Source organism: Eucyclogobius newberryi, unplaced genomic scaffold (assembly GCF_026437365.1).
Source record: "Eucyclogobius newberryi isolate DKJ021-1_F unplaced genomic scaffold, fEucNew1.0.hap1 SCAF_6, whole genome shotgun sequence".
Taxonomy (NCBI): Eukaryota; Metazoa; Chordata; class Actinopteri; order Gobiiformes; family Gobiidae; genus Eucyclogobius; species Eucyclogobius newberryi.
Genome location: NW_027316278.1, coordinates 7210429 through 7234301, shown reverse-complemented (window position 1 = coordinate 7234301; position 23873 = coordinate 7210429). Strand labels below are relative to the sequence as shown.

General features: G+C 44.2%; 2 protein-coding genes across 3 annotated transcripts in view; both read right to left on the bottom strand.

Annotated features, from left to right (window-relative positions):
- nipbla (NIPBL cohesin loading factor a) overlaps positions 1-11055 on the bottom strand; it is a 31056-nt gene extending 20001 nt beyond the window's left edge. The window contains exons 1-16 of one of the 2 annotated variants that reach the window (XM_072433735.1): positions 10682-11055; positions 8770-8841; positions 7499-7636; positions 6352-6517; positions 5593-5693; positions 5406-5517; positions 3637-3791; positions 3392-3534; positions 3221-3311; positions 2933-3139; positions 2610-2852; positions 1772-2448; positions 998-1205; positions 521-691; positions 250-429; positions 16-177 (exon numbers count right to left, since the gene is read on the bottom strand). In XM_072433735.1, the coding sequence (XP_072289836.1) occupies positions 16-177; positions 250-429; positions 521-691; positions 998-1205; positions 1772-2448; positions 2610-2852; positions 2933-3139; positions 3221-3311; positions 3392-3534; positions 3637-3791; positions 5406-5517; positions 5593-5693; positions 6352-6517; positions 7499-7562 (2680 nt within the window). In that variant the 5' untranslated portion in view covers positions 7563-7636; positions 8770-8841; positions 10682-11055. The remainder of the gene's footprint in view (positions 1-15; positions 178-249; positions 430-520; positions 692-997; positions 1206-1771; positions 2449-2609; positions 2853-2932; positions 3140-3220; positions 3312-3391; positions 3535-3636; positions 3792-5405; positions 5518-5592; positions 5694-6351; positions 6518-7498; positions 7637-8769; positions 8842-10681) is intronic. The other variant, XM_072433736.1, reaches the window with a different exon arrangement.
- A 3250-nt stretch (positions 11056-14305) lies between these two features.
- LOC140346936 (excitatory amino acid transporter 1-like) overlaps positions 14306-23873 on the bottom strand; it is a 32833-nt gene continuing 23265 nt past the window's right edge. Inside the window, exons 5-9 of the mRNA XM_072433163.1 lie at positions 23084-23352; positions 19567-19800; positions 18652-18846; positions 17733-17867; positions 14306-14543 (exon numbers count right to left, since the gene is read on the bottom strand). Coding sequence (XP_072289264.1) covers positions 14336-14543; positions 17733-17867; positions 18652-18846; positions 19567-19800; positions 23084-23352 — 1041 coding nt within the window. The 3' untranslated portion in view covers positions 14306-14335. The remainder of the gene's footprint in view (positions 14544-17732; positions 17868-18651; positions 18847-19566; positions 19801-23083; positions 23353-23873) is intronic.

Genomic DNA, 23873 nt, shown 5'->3' with positions numbered 1-23873 from the left:
AACCGAGGCCGTTACCCATGGCAGTGAAGTCCACATCCTCCAGATTCTCCAGGATGTTGTCGATGCTGTTCAAAAACCTTTTGAATGTGGACGAGTCCATCAGCTCCTCCTGCGTGAGCTTGGGCTCGTACGCTCTCCGTTTCTTCTGCTTCTCTTTCAGCTTCATTTTTCTGGCGACTGTACACGCATAATTGTGTTATTGCGTGTCGTTTCAGAGCACACATTTGGTTATATGTCGTTTATTCTAACCTTCACTCATGCTAGGTGGAGGAGGAGGAGAGTCTTCATCAGAGGAGTCTCTGTAGCGACTGCCCGAGCCTCTGCGGCTGTCGCGTGGGCCACTTTTCCGATGTTCTCCAGAATTGCGACGTTCCCGCTCCTCACAATCCCACGCCCGGTCCTTCTCTCTCCGCTGGCGCTTTTTACCAGCTTTACGTAGGAACAATGAGACAACGTGACGTTAAGCATTAACGGTTACAATGTGTACAAACTTAAGGAGAGATGAAAAGATGAGGGTTACATTCTCCGTCCTTCTCCTCGTCCGAGCTGACTTCAGCGTATTTTGGCTTTTCATTGACTGTGCTCCGTTTCCTTTTGTTCATCTTCACTCTTTCACACAGAGGCATTGTGGACTCAATTTCTGCCAGTAATTCAGGAGGTAACTCTTTGAGAACGGCAGGATCCATGCCACCTGAAGAACCACCACACGTTAAAACTAATTCTCTTACAAATACATTGAAATTACAGTAGCGTTTGTTTGCTTTTTATGTACAAAATATTGCATCTTAAGTTGGTGAAACAAATCAATGCCAGTGCCATCATCATCATTTAGTCATCATCATTTAGTGTATTTAGTGTATTTAGTTTATTTAGTGTATTCAGTGTATCGAGTGTATCCAGTGTATCCAGTGTATCCAGTGTATCCAGTGTATCCAGTGTATCCAGTGTATCCAGTGTATCCAGTGTATCCAGTGTATCCAGTGTGGCGTGTTCTCACTTTTGGAGGACTTCCCGGAGGAGAGCCTGTTCTTGGACTTGCTGTGACGGATGATCCTCTGGATTTGCTCCACTGAGAGCTTCTTCAACACCACCACAGGTTTGGGTCTCGTTTCAAAGTCTTTGACCAAACCCAGTCTTTCCAGCTTCACTTTGGGCTGGTCCCACATGTGGCCCTCAGAGCCACTGCCGTCTAGGTCCTGTTTGATCTGAGAAGAGAGACACCAAGTGTGTCAATATAATCATCATAAATCCAGGTGTATGGATTGTATAGGATATGAAATATGTGAAAAATGTAAATGGATTACAGTAATCCAAATATTAATTCAACATTTTGATGTTACTTCCGCCACATGATTTTTTTTAACCAGTCTTAAAGATATACTCCACAATGTGAGTAAAAATCTCTCATTTCTGCACTAGATGTGAGGTCTACGTAAAACAAACATACAAAAACACAGTAATGCTGAGTACACATCACGTGGCATTGTAGTGAGTTTAGCATAAAGACTTTCACCTACTCAGAACCAAAAGGAGGTGGAGCATTTCTTTAAGACCATGAAAACTGATAACGTTAACAATCACTCTTAATCCAAAAAAACAAGTGAAGCACCGTCATCTAGACCAACAGTTAGTAGTTAGTGACACACTCCCCAGATATCCCACAAAGGCACTCGATGGCAAAAACAGAAACAACTCAGGAGTGAGCAGTGAGATTGCAGGCAGTGAGAGCTGAATGATTGATACGTGGTTTGGATCGGACGGCCCAGATCACCTTCGGGATCTGGAAGTTCTTCAGCGCTCCACTCTGCCCTCCGAGCAGCTGAGCGGGGAAAGAGTCCGGGATCTTATGGCCGGAAGAGGATGAAGCGGCTTTTACATCCTGCTTACTGCTGCTCCGGCCGGGCTCTCCTGACCGGTCGCCACGGCAGCGGGTGTCGGGCGAGCGCCGGTCTTTGACCACAGCGTCGCCGCGATGCCTCCGTTCGCGCTCGGCCTCTCGGTTTGGAGGTTTGGGACCCTCGGACCTGTCGTCGTGCCGGTGTTTGGATGTTTCGCGGCCTTCCCTCCGCTCGTGTTTGTCTGCCCTACTTTTAATCACCTCTGGCCGCCCCCCTGGCTTCAGATGCAAGGCCGTGTCCGATCCCTCCAGTGCGGCCGGGGCACTGGCTGGTTCCTCGGGCCAACGCTGCGCCTCGAGAGCAGGAATGGGGGCAGCCAGGCAGGGGTCGAGCTGGCCATCAGCGTGACCTGCCTGCTGGAGGTCCATGCTCACCATTAGAGGAGGCCGACTTGCACCGTTCCCGGCAGCGGTGGCTTCTTGTGGAGTCAGTTTCCCGGCATTGCCCCCTCCTGTGGATCCACTGCCCGGAGCACCCGTGGGTCCGCCCGGGCCGCCTGCTCCCGGCTCCAGGGGGAACGAGTCCTGTTTCCTCTTCTTCAGTGGCTTGTCTAGAACAGAAACAACCAGATGATAAACAGTGACAAACCTTTCTTAAAGTGCATCTTGTATTTGAGCAATGCAGACTTCATTCAGCTGCACGTGTATGTGTTTTATCTAAAGCTGTAACTTTACTTGTGTTTATGTGAAGGCTTAAAGTCTCAGTACGCACCTTTGTCTTGTACTTCCTTTGAACACTTTTCACTTGCGGTCTCTCGCTCTATCCTTTCGATTTCAGCGAGAGCATCAAGCTCTGCTTCGTCGTATGGAGAACTGGGGGGTTGCAGAGCAGCGCCCCCTGCCTGCATCTGCTGCAGACGTGCGCCGTAATTCTGCTGAACAACTGGAACCTGCTGGAAACCCAGCTCAGTTTCCATGCTGTCCGAGTTCTGGTCAACACCTGGCATCGCCTCACCTGGAGCACATGGTATGGTTCAACTAAAAAGGTTTACTACTGTTCATTGTTTGGTTTAGAAAAGGTTCTAAATGCCGTACCTGGAGTATCCGAGTCATTGGACTTGACCCGTGCCAGTTTAAGGGTAAGTTTGGTGGAGTTTGGAGAGCTCACGATGTCGTACATGTCCTTCTCTTCTTTTACTGTCGGCGTCTTCTTTCTTTGCAGGAGCTGTGGAGGCTTCTGCTCGCCCGGAGAAGATGCATATGGAGGCGGAGACTGCAGGATGAGTGGGGGGCGCGAACCAGCTGTGAATGCAGACACAGTTTTAGAATTAGGACCTTAATACGTTTTGTTTTATTGAGTCTTAGACATGGCACATCACTTACACTTGGGCGTCCCATCACTCCCTGCAGGGGAGCAGCCCGACTGTGGCGACCTCAGGGAAAACGCAGGATTCCTCATGGAAGAGTCGCCCTCCTGAAGAAGACATGATCAGTAAAACATTATAGACGCCGCTGTGTGTGAGGGGGATGAATGAAGTGATCGGAGGAGCGTACCCCGGTCCCTAATCGATGCACGATGCTCATGTAGTCCTCAGTGCCGTGTTGGTCCGAGTGGTGGTTGGCGGCGTTGGTCATTTGCCCTTTGCTGTCGAGGACGTTCCTCACGTTCCCTGGAACAATCGGGCTAGCTACAGACACTGAGGAAATAAAGGGCACGTTGTTAATACATCATAACGTGATGTATAACTTCACGCGTCAGTGGACTTAGAACGAAAGTGTTTGGAGAGGAGAGCGGGCACCTGGTTGCATCTGTTGGTGTTGGTTGTAGCTGGGCGGCTGCTGATACTGCTGTATGAAGCCGGGGGCGGGGCTCTGGGGAGTGTAAGGGCTGGGGACCGGACTGTTCTGACCCATGAACCGACCGCTGGAGCCGCTCTGAGGGGCCACGAAGCGACTGCCGAGCACACAAAACACAACATAGTATTATTATAACTCACATTTATGACATGGTTAGTGTCACGTTCAACAAAGGTTTATAGACAAAATCCACAACTTTCACCTTGTCAATGCAGTGCGCTGCTCTATCTAAGTATAGTATGATGTTCAAATAAAACTTAATGATTTCCTATGAGCGAGCAGACAGCTGAAACCGTAAAGATTGGTCCAATATGTATCGGCCCGTCTCTAGGGCTCTTAACGATATAAAGGTATAAAGCCCTTGACAAACAACTCACATGCTCCTGCTCTTACGTACACTGCCTGTCCAAGATAAAGATGCAACAGAAAAAGGCACACTCCCTGATATTCCGTAGGACATTCGGTTCTACAGTGTCAAAAGGTTCATTTGATTACAGTGTTACATTATTTCCTCGCACAAAGCTCGTCCCAAACACTCTCACTGGGGTTCAGAGCTGGAGTACATTAGTTTCTGCTTCTCCTTAAGATGTTTTCTCTGCTCGATGCCACTGATTTGACCCTTTTCAAACACACCGACATCTTCTCCATGACCACGGGACTTGTCTTTCCCCATGGTTCTTTCAGAAAAATGAGAAGCCGCTCACTGCATCGGTCGTGTTTAAATACCGTGCTGCAGCTGAAAGATCATCACCTGCAGCAGTTCTCCAGTGGGAGGAGAGGACCTACTGTATTTGCTTAGCGGAATCCAAGTGGAGACTTTTTTCAGACACAGTACACATGTCAATAAAGTCTGAGATTAAAGAGGAGCGAGTCTGTGTGCTGCAGGGGGAGGAGCCAGCTCAAAGCTAACGCAGGAATAAGCGGTGTTATTTGCACACACAGTGATATACACGTGTCCACGATCCAACTAGCACGTTTATGTGAAGAAATGTGAAGCGAATGCACATGTTTGAGCGCACAACCCTGTCCGTCAGCACCAGACGCTGAAGAACAGAAAATCCTCAAGACAAACTGACCCACATTTGGCACTAGGGCCCTGGAAGTAGAAACTCAGGGTGGGAAAAGTGGGCGCAGCTGTAAACAAACAGCCGCTCGCTCCACACGTGAGCCGGCTGAAGTGTGTCAGGACGAGCATGTTAGTAAAGGGCTCTAGAGCAGTATGTTGTTTATAGCATGTGGACTGTTGCTTATTTAACATGCTAAAGCTCCGTTCCCCTGCTCTACGGCAGCCCACATCTCTACACCTGCACCAGGAAGTCTTTTAAAGCCAAACTAGTTCACAGGATTCAGATCAGCGCCTTCACTACAAAGCATCTTTGGCATCAAATCCAAGTACTTTAAAAGTCATTTTCGAAAGAACAAAATAACTAAACTTTTCCATGCATATTCACCAAAGTAGAAACTGTGAAATTTGCCAGTGCCATTGTTTATGTGAAGGTGTCCAATGGTCTTAAAAGTGTACCAAGCATAATATCTGTCCTTGTGTATAAACCATGACAAAAAACTACAATTAACCACGAGTAAACACTACTACAAAAAGGTCCCACGATATGTTCAGACGTTATAACATAAAAACAGCTGATGATAATTTAAAGTTCAGAACACACACACAACATCTAATCAAAGCGTTTAAACAAAACCTTTAAAATACCTTGATGAATTGGGAGACATCGCTGATGACTGGAAGTTTCCCGACTGCGCCGGGCTGTGCATGGAATTCTGTGTGATCTTGTACGACGGCACCATCGGCTGTTGCCGAGCGTCTGCTCAACAAAAGACAATCAGTCACATATTCAGACTCATGTTCTGAGAAAAGCACATTGTTTTCTGTCCCATACTTTTCTCCCTGAAGATGCCCGGGTTCCTGGCCAGCATGGTCTGCAGCAACAGCGGCGCGTCTCCTTCAGGCTCATCACTGCCCAGGTTGTCTTTCAACTCTCTGCAGGACACACAGGGTTGCACTTTATCATTCAGCAAAGACAACGTTATGCTTTATTAAAAATGCACATCGAGAAGAGTGTCACGATCAATAATCCGAGTACAGTTTGCATGTTCTCCCCGCGCCTGGTTGGGTTTCTCCTTATCAACTTAAAACGTAAATAGATGTTCCCAACAGGTTTAACCCCAGTGACACTGAAGAACGGGTCAAATGCAGAAGGCAAATGTCATTATAGGGACAAAGTACAAAACTAAACACAATTTTACAGACAAGTTATGTTGTCCGGGATTATGTACACCGGGAGCTTTAAAATGTCAGGGAAGACTGAAATATGAAGTGATAAACAAATACCAGAACGTGTGTGGGAATGTTTGTAGCAATCCTCACCCACAAAAAGGCACTTGATTGCGTTATATTGTGCTGCCTATCTCTAAAACGCTGGATTTAAACGGAGGAATTACTGAAAACCTCACAATTTCAACCTCAAAACGCACAGCTCAGAGTGTCAATTTCAAAAAAGAAAACAAACCGAGTCATTACCAGTCAGTGCTGCTAAAATATGGTTTTGCTGAATACATTATAACAAAAGCGCATCTCGGCAGCGCTGACACAATATGGACACAATAAGGCCACATCTGCGCCCGCTGCCGACACTCACATGTGCTCTGTGGAGACCTGGTTGAGACCTTGAGCCAACTGCGAGGCCAGACTCTCATCTCGACAGCCCAGCAGACACGTCACCTCCTCTGCGATCCTCCCGTTGTACAGGAGGCTCTTGGTGGCGGTAGCCGGGAGGGGAGAGGGGAGCGGGAGCTGGTTCAACACTGGAACACAGAGGCTACTTTTACTTTGTGCATTGACACGTTTAATCACCATAGGGCTGTGTGATTAACCCAACTATGTTCTTCTGAAAGAGTATTTGAATTAATATTAGGTTCATCGATAATCGTGATCATTCAGGTCACATTATAATCGTGAGAGCAAAAAAGTAGTAATCGTGATCCATTTTAGAAGCAAAATTAAGTATTTTTACTTCAAGCTATAGTTCAAAAATGTACTTGAATGTACAGAACTTTTTATCTGGTTGTTTTTGTCACATTTAACTTTATTTTGTCTTTCAGAAAGTTCAGTTTTGTAAAGCCGCTCACAAACTTGAGGAACAGTAACGTGTCAGACCGCGGGAATGAAAGAAAATTAAAAGATTTCACTGTTGTTCGGTCACAGTCTCAATAATCGTGAATAATTGCTAAATCGTGATAATCATAACATCATATCATAACATTGATATCGTGACGTCCCAATCAAACATTTATGATATCGATCTTCTGTAGGGCTGTAGGACTTTGGTCGTTCTGGTGCCGCTGCGCTGACCACGCCGTAATGAATTAAGTCAAACGTCTATTTTGATTTTATCCAACGCCTTATTTTTATGATTTATTACTTTTAGCAGATACTGTGAACTCTAAGCAAATAATCGGAGCTAAACTATGTAAAAACGGTCATGAAAAATATAGTAAAACAGTTCTTATTCAGCAACGGACGGCGCAGAAAATGCATGTTTTACACATTTAAAATTGATCCACAAAAAGATATTTAGGCTCCTCCTCTCTGTGTCCCCCGGCAACAGCAGTGACAGGCGGGACGACACAGGGCTTGCTCCAGCTTCAGTCAAATAATTAGAGGTTTCCCCCTTTTAATCAACAGAAAATAGTAGACCAAACCCCACTCTACTGTTCCTGGACGTGAGATATAACATATGCATTTATGATGATGTGGTGCTAGTGTAGAAGCACAGCAACACTCACAGTCTGTGAGGCTAGCTATCCCAGCGAGAGTCGTGATGGGAACATGAGGCATATCCCCATTCATGCTGAAGGTGAAGCTGTGACTGTGTACACAGGTCGATCAGGGTCTGAAGCACCCGTCCTCACATCTCCCGACACCTGCCACAGACCAGAACACGCCTGAGTACTACGACAGTACACAGAATACACACAGTACACAGAATACACACAGTACACAGAATACACACAGTACACAGAATACACAGGTCGATCAGGGTCTGAAGCACCCGTCCTCACATCTCCCTAACACCTGCCACAGACCAGAACACGCCTGAGTACTACGACAGTACACACAACACAGTAAACAACACAGTACACAACACACACAGTACACAACACACAGACAGTACACAACACACAGACAGTACACAGAACACAGAGTAAACTACCAAAGGAAGCAGGTGAGCAAAACCAAAGTGTTGTAGATTATTCTTTTCTTAAGCTGATTAATGGCTAACTGAAGCTACAGCGATACCAGACCAAAACATACACAGTTTAAAACGGCTTTATGAAGGGTACGAACATGAGAAACATTAGTTTACCACAACAATAATTACTTTTTTACACAATGTAAATACTGTCAAAATGATAAATAACAGAAATGATTGCGGCTGCGCACACCAGAATCCCAAAATATACTGAATATTCCTACGCTTAAATGTACAATTCTAATTCAGTTCACCTTTTTAGTCACTAGAAATGATTTAAAATATGACCACACAGAAGCAAAAGGAGCGACGCTTTTAAAGAGTCAGGTCCAGGCGATAAAGACAAATATGAATCTCTCAAATCTCTTTTTTTTGTTGTTGCATAATCCCAATAACAATATCAATATTTACATTATGCATACAAACTAGTAGAAGTTCGAGTCGAGCGCAAAACGGGAACAGACAGTAAAAGTAACGAGCCGACTACTTTATTTCCACTGCACGTTTCTCTTTCATGTACTTTTACTGTCATTAGAAATAGTTTTAGTAATACTTGATGTTATTGTTTTGCGTGCGTACAAAACAACAAACGTGATATTACGATTCTATACATCTGTCACCTCTAGGGGCCGGTCTGGATCACTCTAGATTCTACAGTCGTGCTTTGTAACGTGTCGTTTACCAACACTTTAATTACACGTTGTAGCCGTCGCGGTCAAGCGGTCAAAGCCACGGCAACGGCGCGACACGACCGTAATAACAGCTAGCGCGCCGGTACGTTGGAGGAAACGAGGACGGTCGAACCTTTTGGAAGAATCCTCTGCAGCCTTCGGTGGACGCACTGACATCTCAGAGGAAACGGCCCCCTCCTGCAATCTGAGGAGAGAGAGCGCAGCGTCCAATCATCCGCATTTATGAATTAATTTATACAAAATAAAAAAAACACATGTTCACACAATTAAATCCTGTCACTGAAAGGATTTCTCGAAACACTTGGAAACATACGCCGTACAATATGTCACAGTCAAGTCGAAATAACAGTTGAGGTCGGCGCGGTTATGGAATCGGAAAGATTGAAATTATTCAGAATATTACCTGTCATTTTATTTAAAAAAGAAAAGCTTGTTGCTCCTAAACCAGTACAAACGTGCTCTGACATTCATGATATTCTAATCGTTTCATATTTCAGCCTTTTCTCTGACGTTAAGGCTCCTGCAGCTGTTTGCAACGCGCATTTTAAAACACAAATATTGGAGAATTAATCAGAATAATACTGGAATGCCGAGTGTATAGTTTAAATTGTTGATGGTGGTGTACTTTTTTAGAACTTGTAAACCGTAAAACTTTGGTCAAGTCAAAATGTCAAATCAACAACTACTGATTTTCATTAAAAAACACGTAAATATCCGAAAAAATATCTGCATATTTCAACATTTACTCGCTTCAAAATGTATTTAAAGATGCAAAATCACGTATAACTTAAATAAAAACAACAATTCAAGTCAAAGAATTGAAGAAAAATAAATAACTGCAGAACATATTCGTGCAAGTACAAGTAAAAGTAGTTTTGAGGCTAATAACATACTCAATTATACTAGTACACAGCTGCCAAACGTGTACTTTGTGTCAATAGTGCGTGTAGAAAAAACACAACCCGGAGTACACAAGTTACATTCCAAATCGTTGTGGAAGTATGTGCATGTGTCGCAGCTTTAACACGTCGCAAATCCAAACCGCAATCGCGATTACTCGTCGGAAAAGTCGCAATTCCCCCCCTGCACGCACGCACACAATCACGCACGCAAACACGCACGCACACTGCTCTGACAGCTGTGACACTGACAGGCAAAAGGCAGCACAAAGGAGCAGATGCACCCGGGACTGTGGCGCACCAAACCCCCGTAACCACGCGCGGCGGTGCTCCACCCTCCCCGGTGCTCCGCGCGTGGACGGTCCCGTGTGCACGCCAAAGTTGCTGCGGCGGCGGCGGACGCAAAAAACAAACGCTCCGACCGCAAAAACGCTGCACCGAGAGAGAGAGAGAGTTCACTACTTTTTGACGAGTTTTCCCCCAAAAGAAACGCGTCCCGTCCCGTGTCGCCCCGCACAGCCAGAGCCGCGTTAGCTCCGTTGCCATGCACAGACCTGACAGAGTCACCGAGCTGTATTTATGTCAACAACACGCTCCCGTTAAACCGTAAATAACTTCTCAAATCGCCGCTCTGTCTGCGCTGGCGTCTTCATTATGAGTTTGTGCAGTTAGCCGCGCGTGCTAACCAGAACTACTGTTACTGCTACTGTTATTGCTCCGAGCTGTGGCTGTTTATTCAAATGTTTCGGGGGAGTTACGCCCGTGCTCGGCTCCGCGACGTACGCGAGTGCCGTGGCGGGTTTTTGCAGCAAAAAAAGCGAGATCCACCGGGGTCAATCACGGGGAAGGGGAGGGGGAAAACCCCCCGCGGGCGCAGAGTGTGTGTGATTCCGTGGCATCGGCCCAGTCCTCGGACTCGGTGACATCCATCCAGGCCGTGAGCCTCGGAGCAAAACACACGGAGCGTTAGCGTTAGCCTGCTGCTAATGCGTTAGCTTCCGTTACCTCCCGGTCAACGATTAACGACGCTGTAGGTGGTCCCGCGGCTACACATTTATTTGTGCTCATTTGCGTAAAAGGTGGTGAAACTCATGCATTTGCAGTCCCCTGTGTGTGTGTATTTACCCTGGGATGTTGCGTTCAAAGGGAGGGGTGTTTTAGCTGGCCCGTGTCTCTAGCTCCCCCTTTCTTCTCTCCCTGCTCCTCCAGAAGGAACTCGGTTGGCTCCGCAGCTAGCTCCGTTAGCCGTTAGCCTGTTAGCTATCAACAATAATCCGGGTCGGACCGATTCGTTCTTCTTCCGTCACTCGAGGGTGAATGTTTTAACGTACATTCGTGGCAAAACATTCGCTCGTCACCGTTTTCGTCGGTCTGTGCCGACACACACTGTAAGTAGAGCCAATTTCGACAGTAAATGAGAAATATGACGATTGTTGCGATGATCCAAAGGCTCTCCTCTCGTAGAACAAAATGCCGACCGGAAGTTGTGCCTCTGATGGAGCAGAGCTCTCAGAATGACTCCCTCCATCGGCCCCAAACAAAACACCAGGGCGCACTTCAGGCGGCGGCCGCTGGAGGGCGCCACAGGACCGAGAGTCTATAACATCCTACGCTACGTGTCATCAATATATACTGTATATATACTGTATATATACTGTGTATATACTGTGTATATATACTGTATATATACTGTATATAAAATAATAGAGGACTATAAGTATAACCACAGGACTATAAGTATAATCACAGGACTATAAGTATAATAAGTATAACCACAGGACTATACGTATAATAAGTATAACCACAGGACTATAAGTATAATAAGTATAACCACAGGACTATATGTATAATAAGTATAACCACAGGACTATAAGTATAATAAGTATAACCACAGGACTATAAGTATAATAAGTATAACCACAGGACTATAAGTATAACCCGCAGCACAAATAAAATGGTTCAATATTGAATACACGAAGTACATGATAGTAGTTTTCAAAAATTTTATTAGGAAAAAAAAATACAAACACTTGTATATTTGTGTTTATGCATCATGTTGAATTTACAAAGTGTAAACCAAAAAAAAATACACCAGCAATTATGAACAGAGGTGAGAATAACTTCCTCTACGGTAAAATAAACCCACATTTGGTCCTTCTAACCAGCCATGTTTAGCATTTGTAAAGAAGTTAGCTCATTCTCATCCATCTAAGAATATAATACATCTTTACTTCTGCAAACAAATTATGTAAATCTACAGTTAATATTGACATGTATCTACAACGCTCTATACAAACATAACGAGCATCATTTCACGCTATTCTAATCAATATTTTGACATAAAAAAAACAGCACACACAGAAGGAGCTACAAAAGAAGGCATCATGTGTTACAGTTTCATTAAAAAAAACTACAGTAAATTATTTCTGTATACTTGTGTGTTTAATATTTGGAAAAGCCGTAATGTATGGCACAATGTAAAGCTGAAATATAAAGTTTAAAGAGAGTTTGGTTTGATTGTAGCGGTGGATTTGGATTTACAGCTATATTTTTTTTAAAGATTGGTAACGCTTGTGCAACGGTCGCGCGAGATTGCAAAAATAAGGTCGTTAATGTAAATACTTTATAACAACGTCTTAATTTGCCTTGATTAAGTACGAACAGAAAAACTTTATGAACATTTATTAAGCCTTAGCAGCTACTTAATTAAAACTCTTAAAAGCCTGAATCATTCTTTAAACACTATTTGTTCTTTGTGGATAAAGTCTTGCTGTATTATCATGCTTTATTAAGGCACATTATTAACTTAAGTCTAAAGAATAAAGTCTAAAGATGATGACGTACAACCACAGTAGGTGGTGGTAATGTAACACTTGGATACCAACCGCCATGAAACACCAACGAAGAAGAAGAAGAAGAAGAAGAAGAAGAAGAAGAAGAAGAAGAAGAAGAAGAAGAAGAAGAAGAAGAAGAAGAAGAAGAAGAAGAAGAAGAAGAAATTGAGATGTTGTCACGTAGTATAAAGTGGTCCCATACTTTGTAACTAAAGCACATTTATAATAAACATAACCTTCGTTGCAGTTGTTGTTGTTGTTGTTGTTGTTGTTGTTAGTAGTATAATATTGTTTAGCTCATTGAACAATTTAAAGTAGGTTAAAATGAGCTTTTAGTAAAATATAAAAATTTCAACTAATATGAGCTTCACTTCTAAAGTTTTACTTCTATGTAATAAACAGCAAGGTAAACATTCTGTCCACTGATCAGAGTGAGTACAGTAATGTCTTTGCTGAAGTTTTCTTGTTGCTATGGAGACGCTATTACTTTGGAAGGTTCCGCAGCACGGTATTTAACATATCTCTCTTGCGTTTATTCAACTCCAAGGGTTTGTATTGCCGCGGACACCTTCAATGACACGCATTCTCATATGGACTCGCTTCTCCGCGGATCTGACCGGTAACGTTGCTCCACGGAGACAGACATGTTTAATGCCAGTGCGCAGTGTTGCATTTCACTGTTTTTGTTTCAGCTGAAGTACATTGTAGTATTCTAGTAGTTTAGTGGTTCGATTTAAGTTGCACATGTTGATTTCTGTTCTCTTGCTCTTCTTGAACGTCCCTCAAATGTGGTAGGATTAAAGGATGGGTGCGCTGTAGGTGTGCTCTTGGGCAAGACACTTCTACTTCAAGCTTGAGTGTGCAAACAGGAACCGAATGAACGATATTCTATTGTAGCGTTTGAAAATAGAGGGCAATATTGACAAAAATGTACATATCTTCATGTCGTTTTTTTCATTCTCGTCCCAATTCAAGTATCAAGCGTCACACACAACGTAAATGGATCATAAAATTAACCACAAAATAACTTTATACTCTTATTTCCATGGTTTTGTTTGGTTTCATGGACGTTATTCTACTTTTGCGCATCGACGTGTGAGTTTCTCTGTTCGGAAAGCTCGTCAAGCGTCATTGTTATGTCCAGATGTGGTCAGTTGTTTAGTTAAATGTGGATTATTTAAAATGCCGGAACGTTCCTCGCCTCACGGTAAAAAGCGTTTTGTGACAATCGTCCTCAAAAGTAATGTTCTACCTTAATGTAAGGATACTACAGAACCTGGCTCATGTTACATCACAGCTAGCGTTAAATCTGTGACCTCTACGCAGTGAGGCGCAACGAAAACCAGAGGAACCGTCGCCATGGAAACCTGTAAATACATCCAGGTCCAGCAGCCTTTGTGGATTTGACTTTTTCTTTTCTATTTTTTTATTCACGCATTCAATTCCATTCGTTAATTTAAACAAAACAACATTATTATTTATCTACCGTATTTTCCGCACTATAAGGCGCACTTAAAAGCGTTTAATCGTCTCAAAAAACGACAGTGCGCCTTATAATCCAGTGCGCTTTATATATCGATTAATTCTGGTTGTGTTTACTGACCTCAAAGCGATCTTGTGTCGTACACGTTTTGTTTCCGGTGCGCCTTATAGTGCGGAAAATACGGTATGCTATCTACGTTACATGGAATGACTATTATCAACACGATTAAAAGCTCGTCGGTTACTTTTACCATCTCTTTTTCATTCTAATTGGCTGTCACAGTCACGTCACGACTGCCGCGATCGCCATGACGTCGATGATGTCCCCGTTCTCGCTAGTTTTCGCTGCACCTCACGGGCGCTACCGTTTAGTGGAAGGATCACTTTAACCCCGCGTTAAAAACTCGCTTCAACACAGTGTACCGGTGCTCCAAGGACACAGGAACTGTCCTTTTTTTTGGCACTACATCTTGGTCTCACTGTTTAGACTCCGCTTGCTCTCGAAGTCGTTTCCCTGGCTGACGAGCTGATAGGGTTTCTTGACGGCCTCTTCCAGCACGGAACTGCCCACTTCCGGGTCCTTCGCTTGCAACTCGTGGCGAGACATGTGCTCCACGATGCCGGCCCCGATGGAGTCGCCCAACACGTTCGTGGTGGTGCGCAGTCGGTCGCTGTAGGAACAAGACACAGAAACGAGACATTAAGTGTGACAAACTGCCGTATTTTCCGCACTATAAGGCGCACTGGATTATAAGGCGCACAGTCGATGAATGGTCTATTTTTTAAAATAATTTTTCATATATAAGGCGCACTGGACTATAAGGCTCATTAAGCGAAAAAAAACGTGTACCACTTTGAGGTCAGTGAACACAACCAGAATGAATCCATATATAAGGCGCACTGGATTATGAGGCGCATTATCGTTTTTTGAGACAATTAAAGGCTTTTAAGTGCGCCTTATAGTGCAAAAAATACGGTATGTGTAATAGCGGAACAAACTACTCGATCGACCCGCTCCACAGCAGCAGGAATTGCACCTTCCTCCGCCTTCGCACGCTCGGCCTTTTCTTTTTCAACCCTCAGACGCTGGAATCGACTTCTTAGATATTCATAACTTCACTCGAAACTTGAAAAAAGCACATCCTGGATAATAAACGTCGCCAACATCAGTAAAGTTAGATTTGTGCTGATCCGTCTGAACTCATTTTTAGAAATGTATTTGTTTTACAGTGTTTTTTTTTTTTACTGAGCTAATGTTGATAATGAAATGTAACGTGTTGTAATTGTAATGAAATGTGTACTTTTATTACTGTTGTGTGTTGTGTGCTGCAGAGGGAAAGAAGCAGGAGCTAAATCTGGTGCAGATCATCTTTACTCTTGAAGATGAATGATTTTGTACAATGTCCCTGACAAATAAAGACTAAACTAAACCATCACTACTATGAATAAAAACACGTCGACACGGTCGTGTTCACGTCAAATCTGAGGCTAAATGTGGACTAAACTACACAAATAAGACTAAAACGGGATTAAAGCCGAATGCAGGCGAATGCAGGCGAATGCAGGCGAATGCAGCCACATGCAGCCACATGCAGCCGAATGCAGCCGAATGCAGGCGAATGCAGGCGAATGCAGCCACATGCAGCCACATGCAGCCACATGCAGCCACATGCAGCCGAATGCAGCCGAATGCAGCCACATGCAGCCGAATGCAGCCGAATGCAGCCACATGCAGCCGAATGCAGCCACATGCAGCCGAATGCAGCCACATGCAGCCACATGCAGCCACATGCAGCCGAATGCAGCCGAATGCAGCCACATGCAGCCGAATGCAGCCACATGCAGCCGAATGCAGCCACATGCAGCCACATGCAGCCGAATGCAGCCGAATGCAGCCGAATGCAGGCGAATGCAGCCACATGCAGCCACATGCAGCCACATGCAGCCACATGCAGCCGAATGCAGCCGAATGCAGCCACATGCAGCCGAATGCAGCCGAATGCAGCCACATGCAGCCACATGCAGCCACATGCAGCCGAATGCAGCCACATGCAGCCGAATGCAGCCGAATGCAGCCACATGCAGCCACATGCAGCCACATGCAGCCACATGCAGCCACATGCAGCCACATGCAGCCGAATGCAGCCACATGCAGCCACATGCAGCCACATGCAGCCACATGCAGCCGAATGCAGCCACATGCAGCCGAATGCAGCCGAATGCAGCCGAATGCAGCCGAATGCAGCCACATGCAGCCACATGCAGCCACATGCAGCCACATGCAGCCACATGCAGCCACATGCAGCCACATGCAGCCGAATGCAGCCACATGCAGCCACATGCAGCCACATGCAGCCGAATGCAGCCGAATGCAGCCGAATGCAGCCACATGCAGCCACATGCAGCCGAATACAGCCGAATGCAGCCGAATGCAGCCGAATGCAGCCACATGCAGCCACATGCAGCCACATGCAGCCACATGCAGCCACATGCAGCCACATGCAGGCGAATGCAGCCACATGCAGTCACATGCAGCCACATGCAGCCACATGCAGCCACATGCAGTCAACATGCAGTCACATGCAGCCACATGCAGCCACATGCAGTCAACATGCAGCCACATGCAGCCGAATGCAGCCACATGCAGCCACATGCAGCCGAATGCAGCCACATGCAGGCAAATGCAGCCACATGCAGCCACATGCAGCCACATGCAGCCGAATGCAGCCACATGCAGCTACATGCAGCCACATGCAGCCACATGCAGCCACATGCAGTCAACATGCAGTCACATGCAGCCACATGCAGCCAACATGCAGCCACATGCAGCCGAATGCAGCCACATGCAGCCACATGCAGACGAATGCAGCCACATGCAGGCAAATGCAGCCACATGCAGCCACATGCAGCCACATGCAGCCGAATGCAGCCACATGCAGCTACATGCAGGCGAATGCAGCCACATGCAGCCACATGCAGCCAAATGCAGCCACATGCAGCCACATGCAGCCACATGCAGGCAAATGCAGCCACATGCAGCCACATGCAGCCACATGCAGCCAGCCACATGCAGCCACATGCAGCCACATGCATCGCCACCACAGACATTGTTGATTCATTTCTCCCTGTGGCCCTCAGAGGCAACTGTTGTTGTGATTTTGGGCCTTACAAAAATAAATTGATTTGATTTGATGCAGGCGAATGCAGCCACATGCAGCCACATGCAGCCACATGCAGCCGAATGCAGCCACATGCAGCCACATGCAGCCACATGCAGTCACATGCAGCCACATGCAGTCACATGCAGCCACATGCAGCCACATGCAGCCACATGCAGCCACATGCAGCCACATGCAGCCACATGCAGCCGAATGCAGCCGAATGCAAATGAGTCCTAAATTCGAAATAAGTTTTCCTGCACATTTAAATTCTACCATTATAACCTTAATAACATCACACTATACTATGATTATTTTTCTCCGCTTCAAATATAAATTTGTATTTATCTTCTCTATTCTCTAAAGTTTGGCCATGAACAGCCAAAGCTCGACTACAGTTACAACATTATTTAACAGGTAAATAAATAAATAATTACACAGAAAATAAGATCATATACTTTAGTTTAAAAAGTGCTATTATTTTGTGCTGGAAAAAGAGCAATTTTATTATAATTTTGGTATCGAAAACAGTATAGAGTATGGATCTTTTCCTCTGTATTGAGTTTGAACTTTTAGCATCACTTTTACTATTTATTTAGCTCTGAGAACATAAGCACATAACCAGCCGCGTTCAGAGACAACACATGGAAACGAGCACAAACCAGATCGACATTTTTGCGACGCCGTGGAGGCCGTACTTACAGAAACCAATCGACTGCAATGATGAGCGAGATGTCATCCGTGGGCAGGCCGACCGATGTCAACACTATCACCATGGTAACCAGACCGGCCTGAGGGATCCCGGCTGCGCCAATGCTCGCCGCCGTCGCCGTGATGCTAAACCGGAAGGAGGATGTATCATCAGACGCAAACTACTATTTGAGAATTAAGCTCAGTTAAGCTCAGGTTTCTATGGTAAAAATAAAAGCATCTTATGGTTAAAATGTCTGTAATTACTGGGTCTTTTACAGAAACAACAACTCGTCTGTCAACACAAATTAACTATGGGGAAATATTTGTTCGGAATAGCTTCAGAAAGTGGTTATTAATTCACAAAGTCATGATCGTTGTCATCAAAAAGTACGTAAAGCCACAAAAATACCCAATAAAAACACATAAAGTTCAACATATGTGGATTTGTTTGCTTGTTTTTTTTAGAATAATGATTATAATAAAACACTAAATCACACATTGAGTTTTATAACCATAACGTAAATACTAAAGTAAGAGTACTGTTATTTCAAATCAAGATTACTCAAGCAGAAGTAAAAGTACAGCAAAAGTAGTGGTACAGTACAACATACACCATGCTGGGAAGAATACTATGAAAATATGATACCTGCATTAAAATGAAATGTTTTTGGTAACATACAGAGTCACAAGTATACATCTGTGTCCTGAATACTTAGAATACTTTCACTTTAAGTTCACGTTTGTTTCACCGTTTGTTATATAGTTATTCATCACTAATTAGAGAAGGAAAAGCTACAAACGCATTCTCCACTAGAGCAGTGTTTTCACGCCCTTTTTAGCATTTAATTGAATAAAGTAAATCAAACATTGAGACTATAAAGAACACACACATAATATGATATCAAAAAAGCGTGTTTTGTTTGCGTACCTAATGGTGAGAATCTGCCCGAAGTTGAGGTCATAATTGTTGACCTGAGCAATAAAGATGGCGGCCAGGGCTTCGTAGAGCGCCGTGCCGTCCATGTTTATGGTGGCACCCACAGGAAGCACGAAACGGGTCACGCGCTTGTCCACTTTGTTGTTTTCCTCCAGGCATTTGAAGGTGATGGGCAGAGTGGCAGAACTAGAGGGAAAGGGTTCATATTCACAGGACATTCGATAAAGGACACACTGTAATGTATATATGTATGAAATATCAATTTAATCTGCTTTTCTACAAACAAATATCCAATGTATTAATGATTGTGCTGATTCCACATTCCAGGGCAAGTCTTAACTCATGAATGTCATTGTTGATTTAAGCCCTAATAAATATGTTCAAATACGGATACAATTTCACAAGTTGTTTTTGTTCTCTACACTACATTAAATGACACATATTCTGCATTTTTCATTGTGTTATTGGGCATTTAACACATTTAAACGTGCTCTTGAGTTAACTAACATGAAATGCTTTAGAACTTGAAAAATAAATTGATGTACAAAAAGCTCATTCATATCAGTCAGGCGTTTCTCATGTCAGGCATTGAGTTAGCGCTCCATCTCCTGGCTTCAGAGCGAATTACAGAAAAACAAAAAAACGGCTAGCTTTCCTCCGACACGCTAACGTTTACGCAGGGTTGAAAAGAGCATTATTTGACGGCGCAAATGCTCAGAACACAATGATTTATAGACTGAAAAACAGCGCAGAAGATGTCAGACGTCACAAAACTGGAGTCTCAGAGCGGCGTGGACACGACTCAAACATACAACTCTAAGTACGCTTTTTATACGGCTACAGCGTCATCATTTAGCCTGATTTGTGTTCTTAAATTGCCGTGAAATCCAAAGAGCGAGAAGACACCTTGACGACGTCCCCAGAGCCGTGACGAGCGCCTGCAGCAGCCCCCCGATGAACACGAAGGGGTTTTTCCGGGTGACCAAGAAGTAGAGCGTGGGCAGGACGATGAGGGCGTGGATCAGGAGGCCGCTGATCACCGTCACCACGTACATGCCCAGCTGGCCGCCCATGGCCGTGATGTCATCCATCTCCATGATCTTACCGGCGATGAGGAACATGATGCCGACCGGAGTGTACCTGCGCACCACGGCACAAGGGCACAAGATGAATACATGTGACAGCTCTATTTTCATTTCAGAAATGAAAGACGACATTTGGTGCTTTTGTCTGCGATTTAGCTGTCATCAGTGGTGGAAAAACACAAGTGTAAGTACAGTTACCGTATTTTCTGCACTATAAGGCGCACTTAAAAGCCTTTACCATGTTTCCCGGACTATAAGTCACACTGGAGTATAAGTCGCACCAGCCAAAAAATGCATAATAGAAAAGAAAAAAACATGAAATGCGGTTGCAAGTGTGAAAATAACAAATAATATCACATAGAAGTCGCTCCAGAGTATAAGTATATAAGTATAAATATAAGTAGAAGTCGCACCCCGGCCAAAACTATGAAAAAAGGTACAACTTATAGTCCGGAAAATACAGTAATTTTCTCAAAAAACACCAGTGCGCTTTATAAGCCTTATATATGGATTAATTCTGGTTATGCTTACTGAGCTTGAAGCAATTTTGTGCGGTACATGTTTTGTTTCGCTTAATCAGAATCAGAATAACGTTTATTGCTATTGACACTGAACAAAATTCATAAACATAGGAACTTGTCTTGGTGATTCGGTGCAACATAAAACAATAAAACAATGAACAATGAATAAGTCATAACGATAAACTATCAGGTTAAAAAAAAAAGCGCCTTAAATAAGAAAAATTATCGAAAATAGACCATTATTTTTGACAGTGCGCCTTATAGTGCCGAAAATACGGTAATACAATTTTAGAGTCGTGGATCACTTCTATCAACAAACTTGACCAATCAAACTGTGCAAGTGTTTGTCAGTGTAAAGTGCAGACACTGTCATGGAAACTTGAACATTACTCTAGTATATGCAGTTTAAAATGCATTGTAGTAAAGTACAGATTTATGCTGATACTCGATTAGAATAGAATCGATTTGTCATATTCAGGTAAATAATAATAATGATAATAAAAATAATAATGGAATACAGTTTAGCTCCTCCCTGCTCCAGCAGCAAATGGGGTGAAATACAGAACACGAGCGATGATAAAAGCTGTTTTTCATTATTCTGGTCCTCGTCTTCTATTTTATTGTACGATTTCTTTGCCTATAAAAGTCTGACAACAACAACAACAACAACAACAAGTAAATGCAAAAATTCAGACTCCGAGTCAAGGGGCTTTCCACTAAATACAGTAAATAAATAGAGATGCCATGCATATTCAGTTAATAATTATAGACATTTGCACAGCATCTGAAAAAGAAAAAAATCTGAAGAATAAAGTCTACAACAACAACAACAACAACAACAACAATAACAACAACAAATAAATGCAAAAATTCAGACTCCGGGTCAAGGGGCTTTCCACTAAAAGCTCCATAAAAAGCTTTCAACTGGTTCAAAATGCAGCAGCAAGATTACTAACAGGAACAAAAAGAAGAGAGCACATTACGCCAGTGCTGAAGTCTCTTCACTGGCTCCCCGTCGAGTCCAGAATCAAATTCAAAATTCTACTCTTGACCTACAAAGCCATAAATGACATGGCCCCATCCTACCTCAAAGATGCTATAGAACCATATCATCCAAACAGAGCTCTTCGCTCTCAGAATGCCGGCCTTCTGGTGGTGCCAAGAGTCTCTAAAAGTACTGTAGGAGGTAGAGCGTTTAGCTACCAAGCCCCTGTGTTATGGAATCAGCTCCCGACCCATGTTAAATATGCTGACACAGTCTCTTCATTTAAGTCCAGGCTTAAAACGTTCCTCTTCGAAATCGCTTATGGTCAGAGTAGTTAGGAACAGAAAGATAAACCCACAGCTTCAGCTACGCTGCCCTAGGAGTAACTGTGCTGGGGGAAGTATGACAGCTTGAGCACTATCCTCTTCTTCTGACTACTTATGCTATCAAACAATATTTATTTTTTAATTCCACTTGCAAACTGTTCACCGCCTTCTTTTTCTTTCTCTCACTCCTGAGGACCTGTGGACCCAGATGTCCCTCTCCTGGTGAAGTGGTCCCTGCCCCATGTGGACGGTCCCTCATCTGCCTGAAGAGTGGCTCCAGTTCGCCTCAGTCGGTCCCTCATCTGCCTGAAGAGTGGGTCCAGCTCGCCTCCGACGGTGCCTCATCTACCTGAAGAGTGGGTCCAGCTCGCCTCCCACGGTCCCTCATCTGCCTGAGGAGTGGGTCCAGTTCGCCTCCGACGGTCCCTCATCTGCCTGAAGAGTGGGTCCTGCTCGACTCCGACGGTCCCTCATCTGCCTGAAGAGTGGGTCCAGCTCGACTCAGACGGTCCCTCTTCTGCCTGAAGAGTGGGTCCAGCTCGACTCAGACGGTCCCTCATCTGCCTGAAGAGTGGGTCCAGTTCGCCTCAGTCGGTCCCTCATCTGCCTGAAGAGTGGGTCCAGCTCCAGTCTCCTCGTGTCCGTCTGTCCGTCTGTGAGAGTCGGATCTCTCCTTCACTGGAACTCCTCCAGGTTTCTACGCTTTTTTCCCAAAGAGGTTTTTTTTTGTAGTTTTTCCTGGCCGAGAAGGAGAGTCTAAGGACAGAGGACCCTGGGACATTGTCCCTCGCCACCACAGACATTGTCTGACTTCATCGCCACCACAGACATTGTCTGACTCCATCGCCACCACAGACATTGTCTGACTTCATCGCCACCACAGACATTGTTGATTCATTTCTCCCTGTGGCCCTCAGAGGCAACTGTTGTTGTGATTTTGGGCCTTACAAAAATAAATTGATTTGATTTGATTTGACTAAATACAGTAAATAAATGGAGATGCCATGAATATTCAGTTGATAATTATATACATTTGCACAGCATCTGAAAAAGAAAAAAATCTAAAGAATAAAGTCTAACAACAACAACAATAACAACAAATCATTGCAAAAGTTCAGACTCCGGGTCAAACATGCAGGGTTCCCAAACGATAAAAACGCAGAAGCACATTTACATCTCAGTTCTGCAGTTTTAAACATGAAGTCAACGCATCGGTTTCAATTATCGAGTCGTTTTAGATCAATATTGCAGTTTACAATCAATTAAACACTGCTGCACATACCGTACATTAAAGTTAAATACTAAATACCAGAACAAATACGAACGTGTCTCCTTCAACTTGACTTCAACATTAAGTAAGTTTCATACAGTCGCGTACTCAAGGAACGTCGATCCACATGACGATACGACCGGCAGTAAATGAACGCTTCGAAAACAATAACCGAAGGATAAAACGACAACCGCGACTCGTTCCCGGACGAAAAAAGGCCGTCCCTCCTCCCTCACCACATGATGACGGCCACCAGCCTCATGATGGCCTCGTTGAGACAGTCGAAGAAGTCCCTGAGCGGCCGGCCCTTCTCCCGCATGCTGCCGATGATGAGGCCGAAGCACACGGAGAACACCACCAGCCCCAGGGCGTTGATCCCGTTCACGGAGCCCGGCACGGGGATCATCTCCTCCCGCGACAGCACCTGGGTCCCGTTCAAAGAGAAGACGGTGTCGTTCACCGTCATCTTCACGTGGATCACGCGCTTCGCATAGTGCGTCTTGTACTGGACGGAGGACGGAGACGAGGACAGGTCAGCGGTGCGTGACATTATTCTATAGACTCATGTATAAGTGAAATGGCATGTACATGTGTTAATGAGGATGTAGCAATAACCAAAATATTGTGATATTGTATCGTCAAAAGTCTTTTATACCGTATTTTCCGGACTATAAGTCGCACCGGAGTATAAGTCGCATATATATCGTATATAAGTCGCACTGGAGTATGAAATGCAGTTGTAAGTGTGAAAATAACAAATCATATCACATATAAGTCGCTCTGGAGTACAAGTATAAGCATATAAGTATAAATATAAGTATAAGTCGCACCCCGGCCAAAACTATGAAAAACTTCTAGTCCAGAAAATACGTTATATTAAATCTACATTATTTTAATGTGTTTTTAGCAGATCTCTTTTCTTTTCTTGTAAAATCACAGGATATTTATATTAAAGTGATTTTAGCTCGCTGGATTGAATGAATTAGACGCTGTGATTTTATTTGATCCTTTATGTTCAATTCAAAT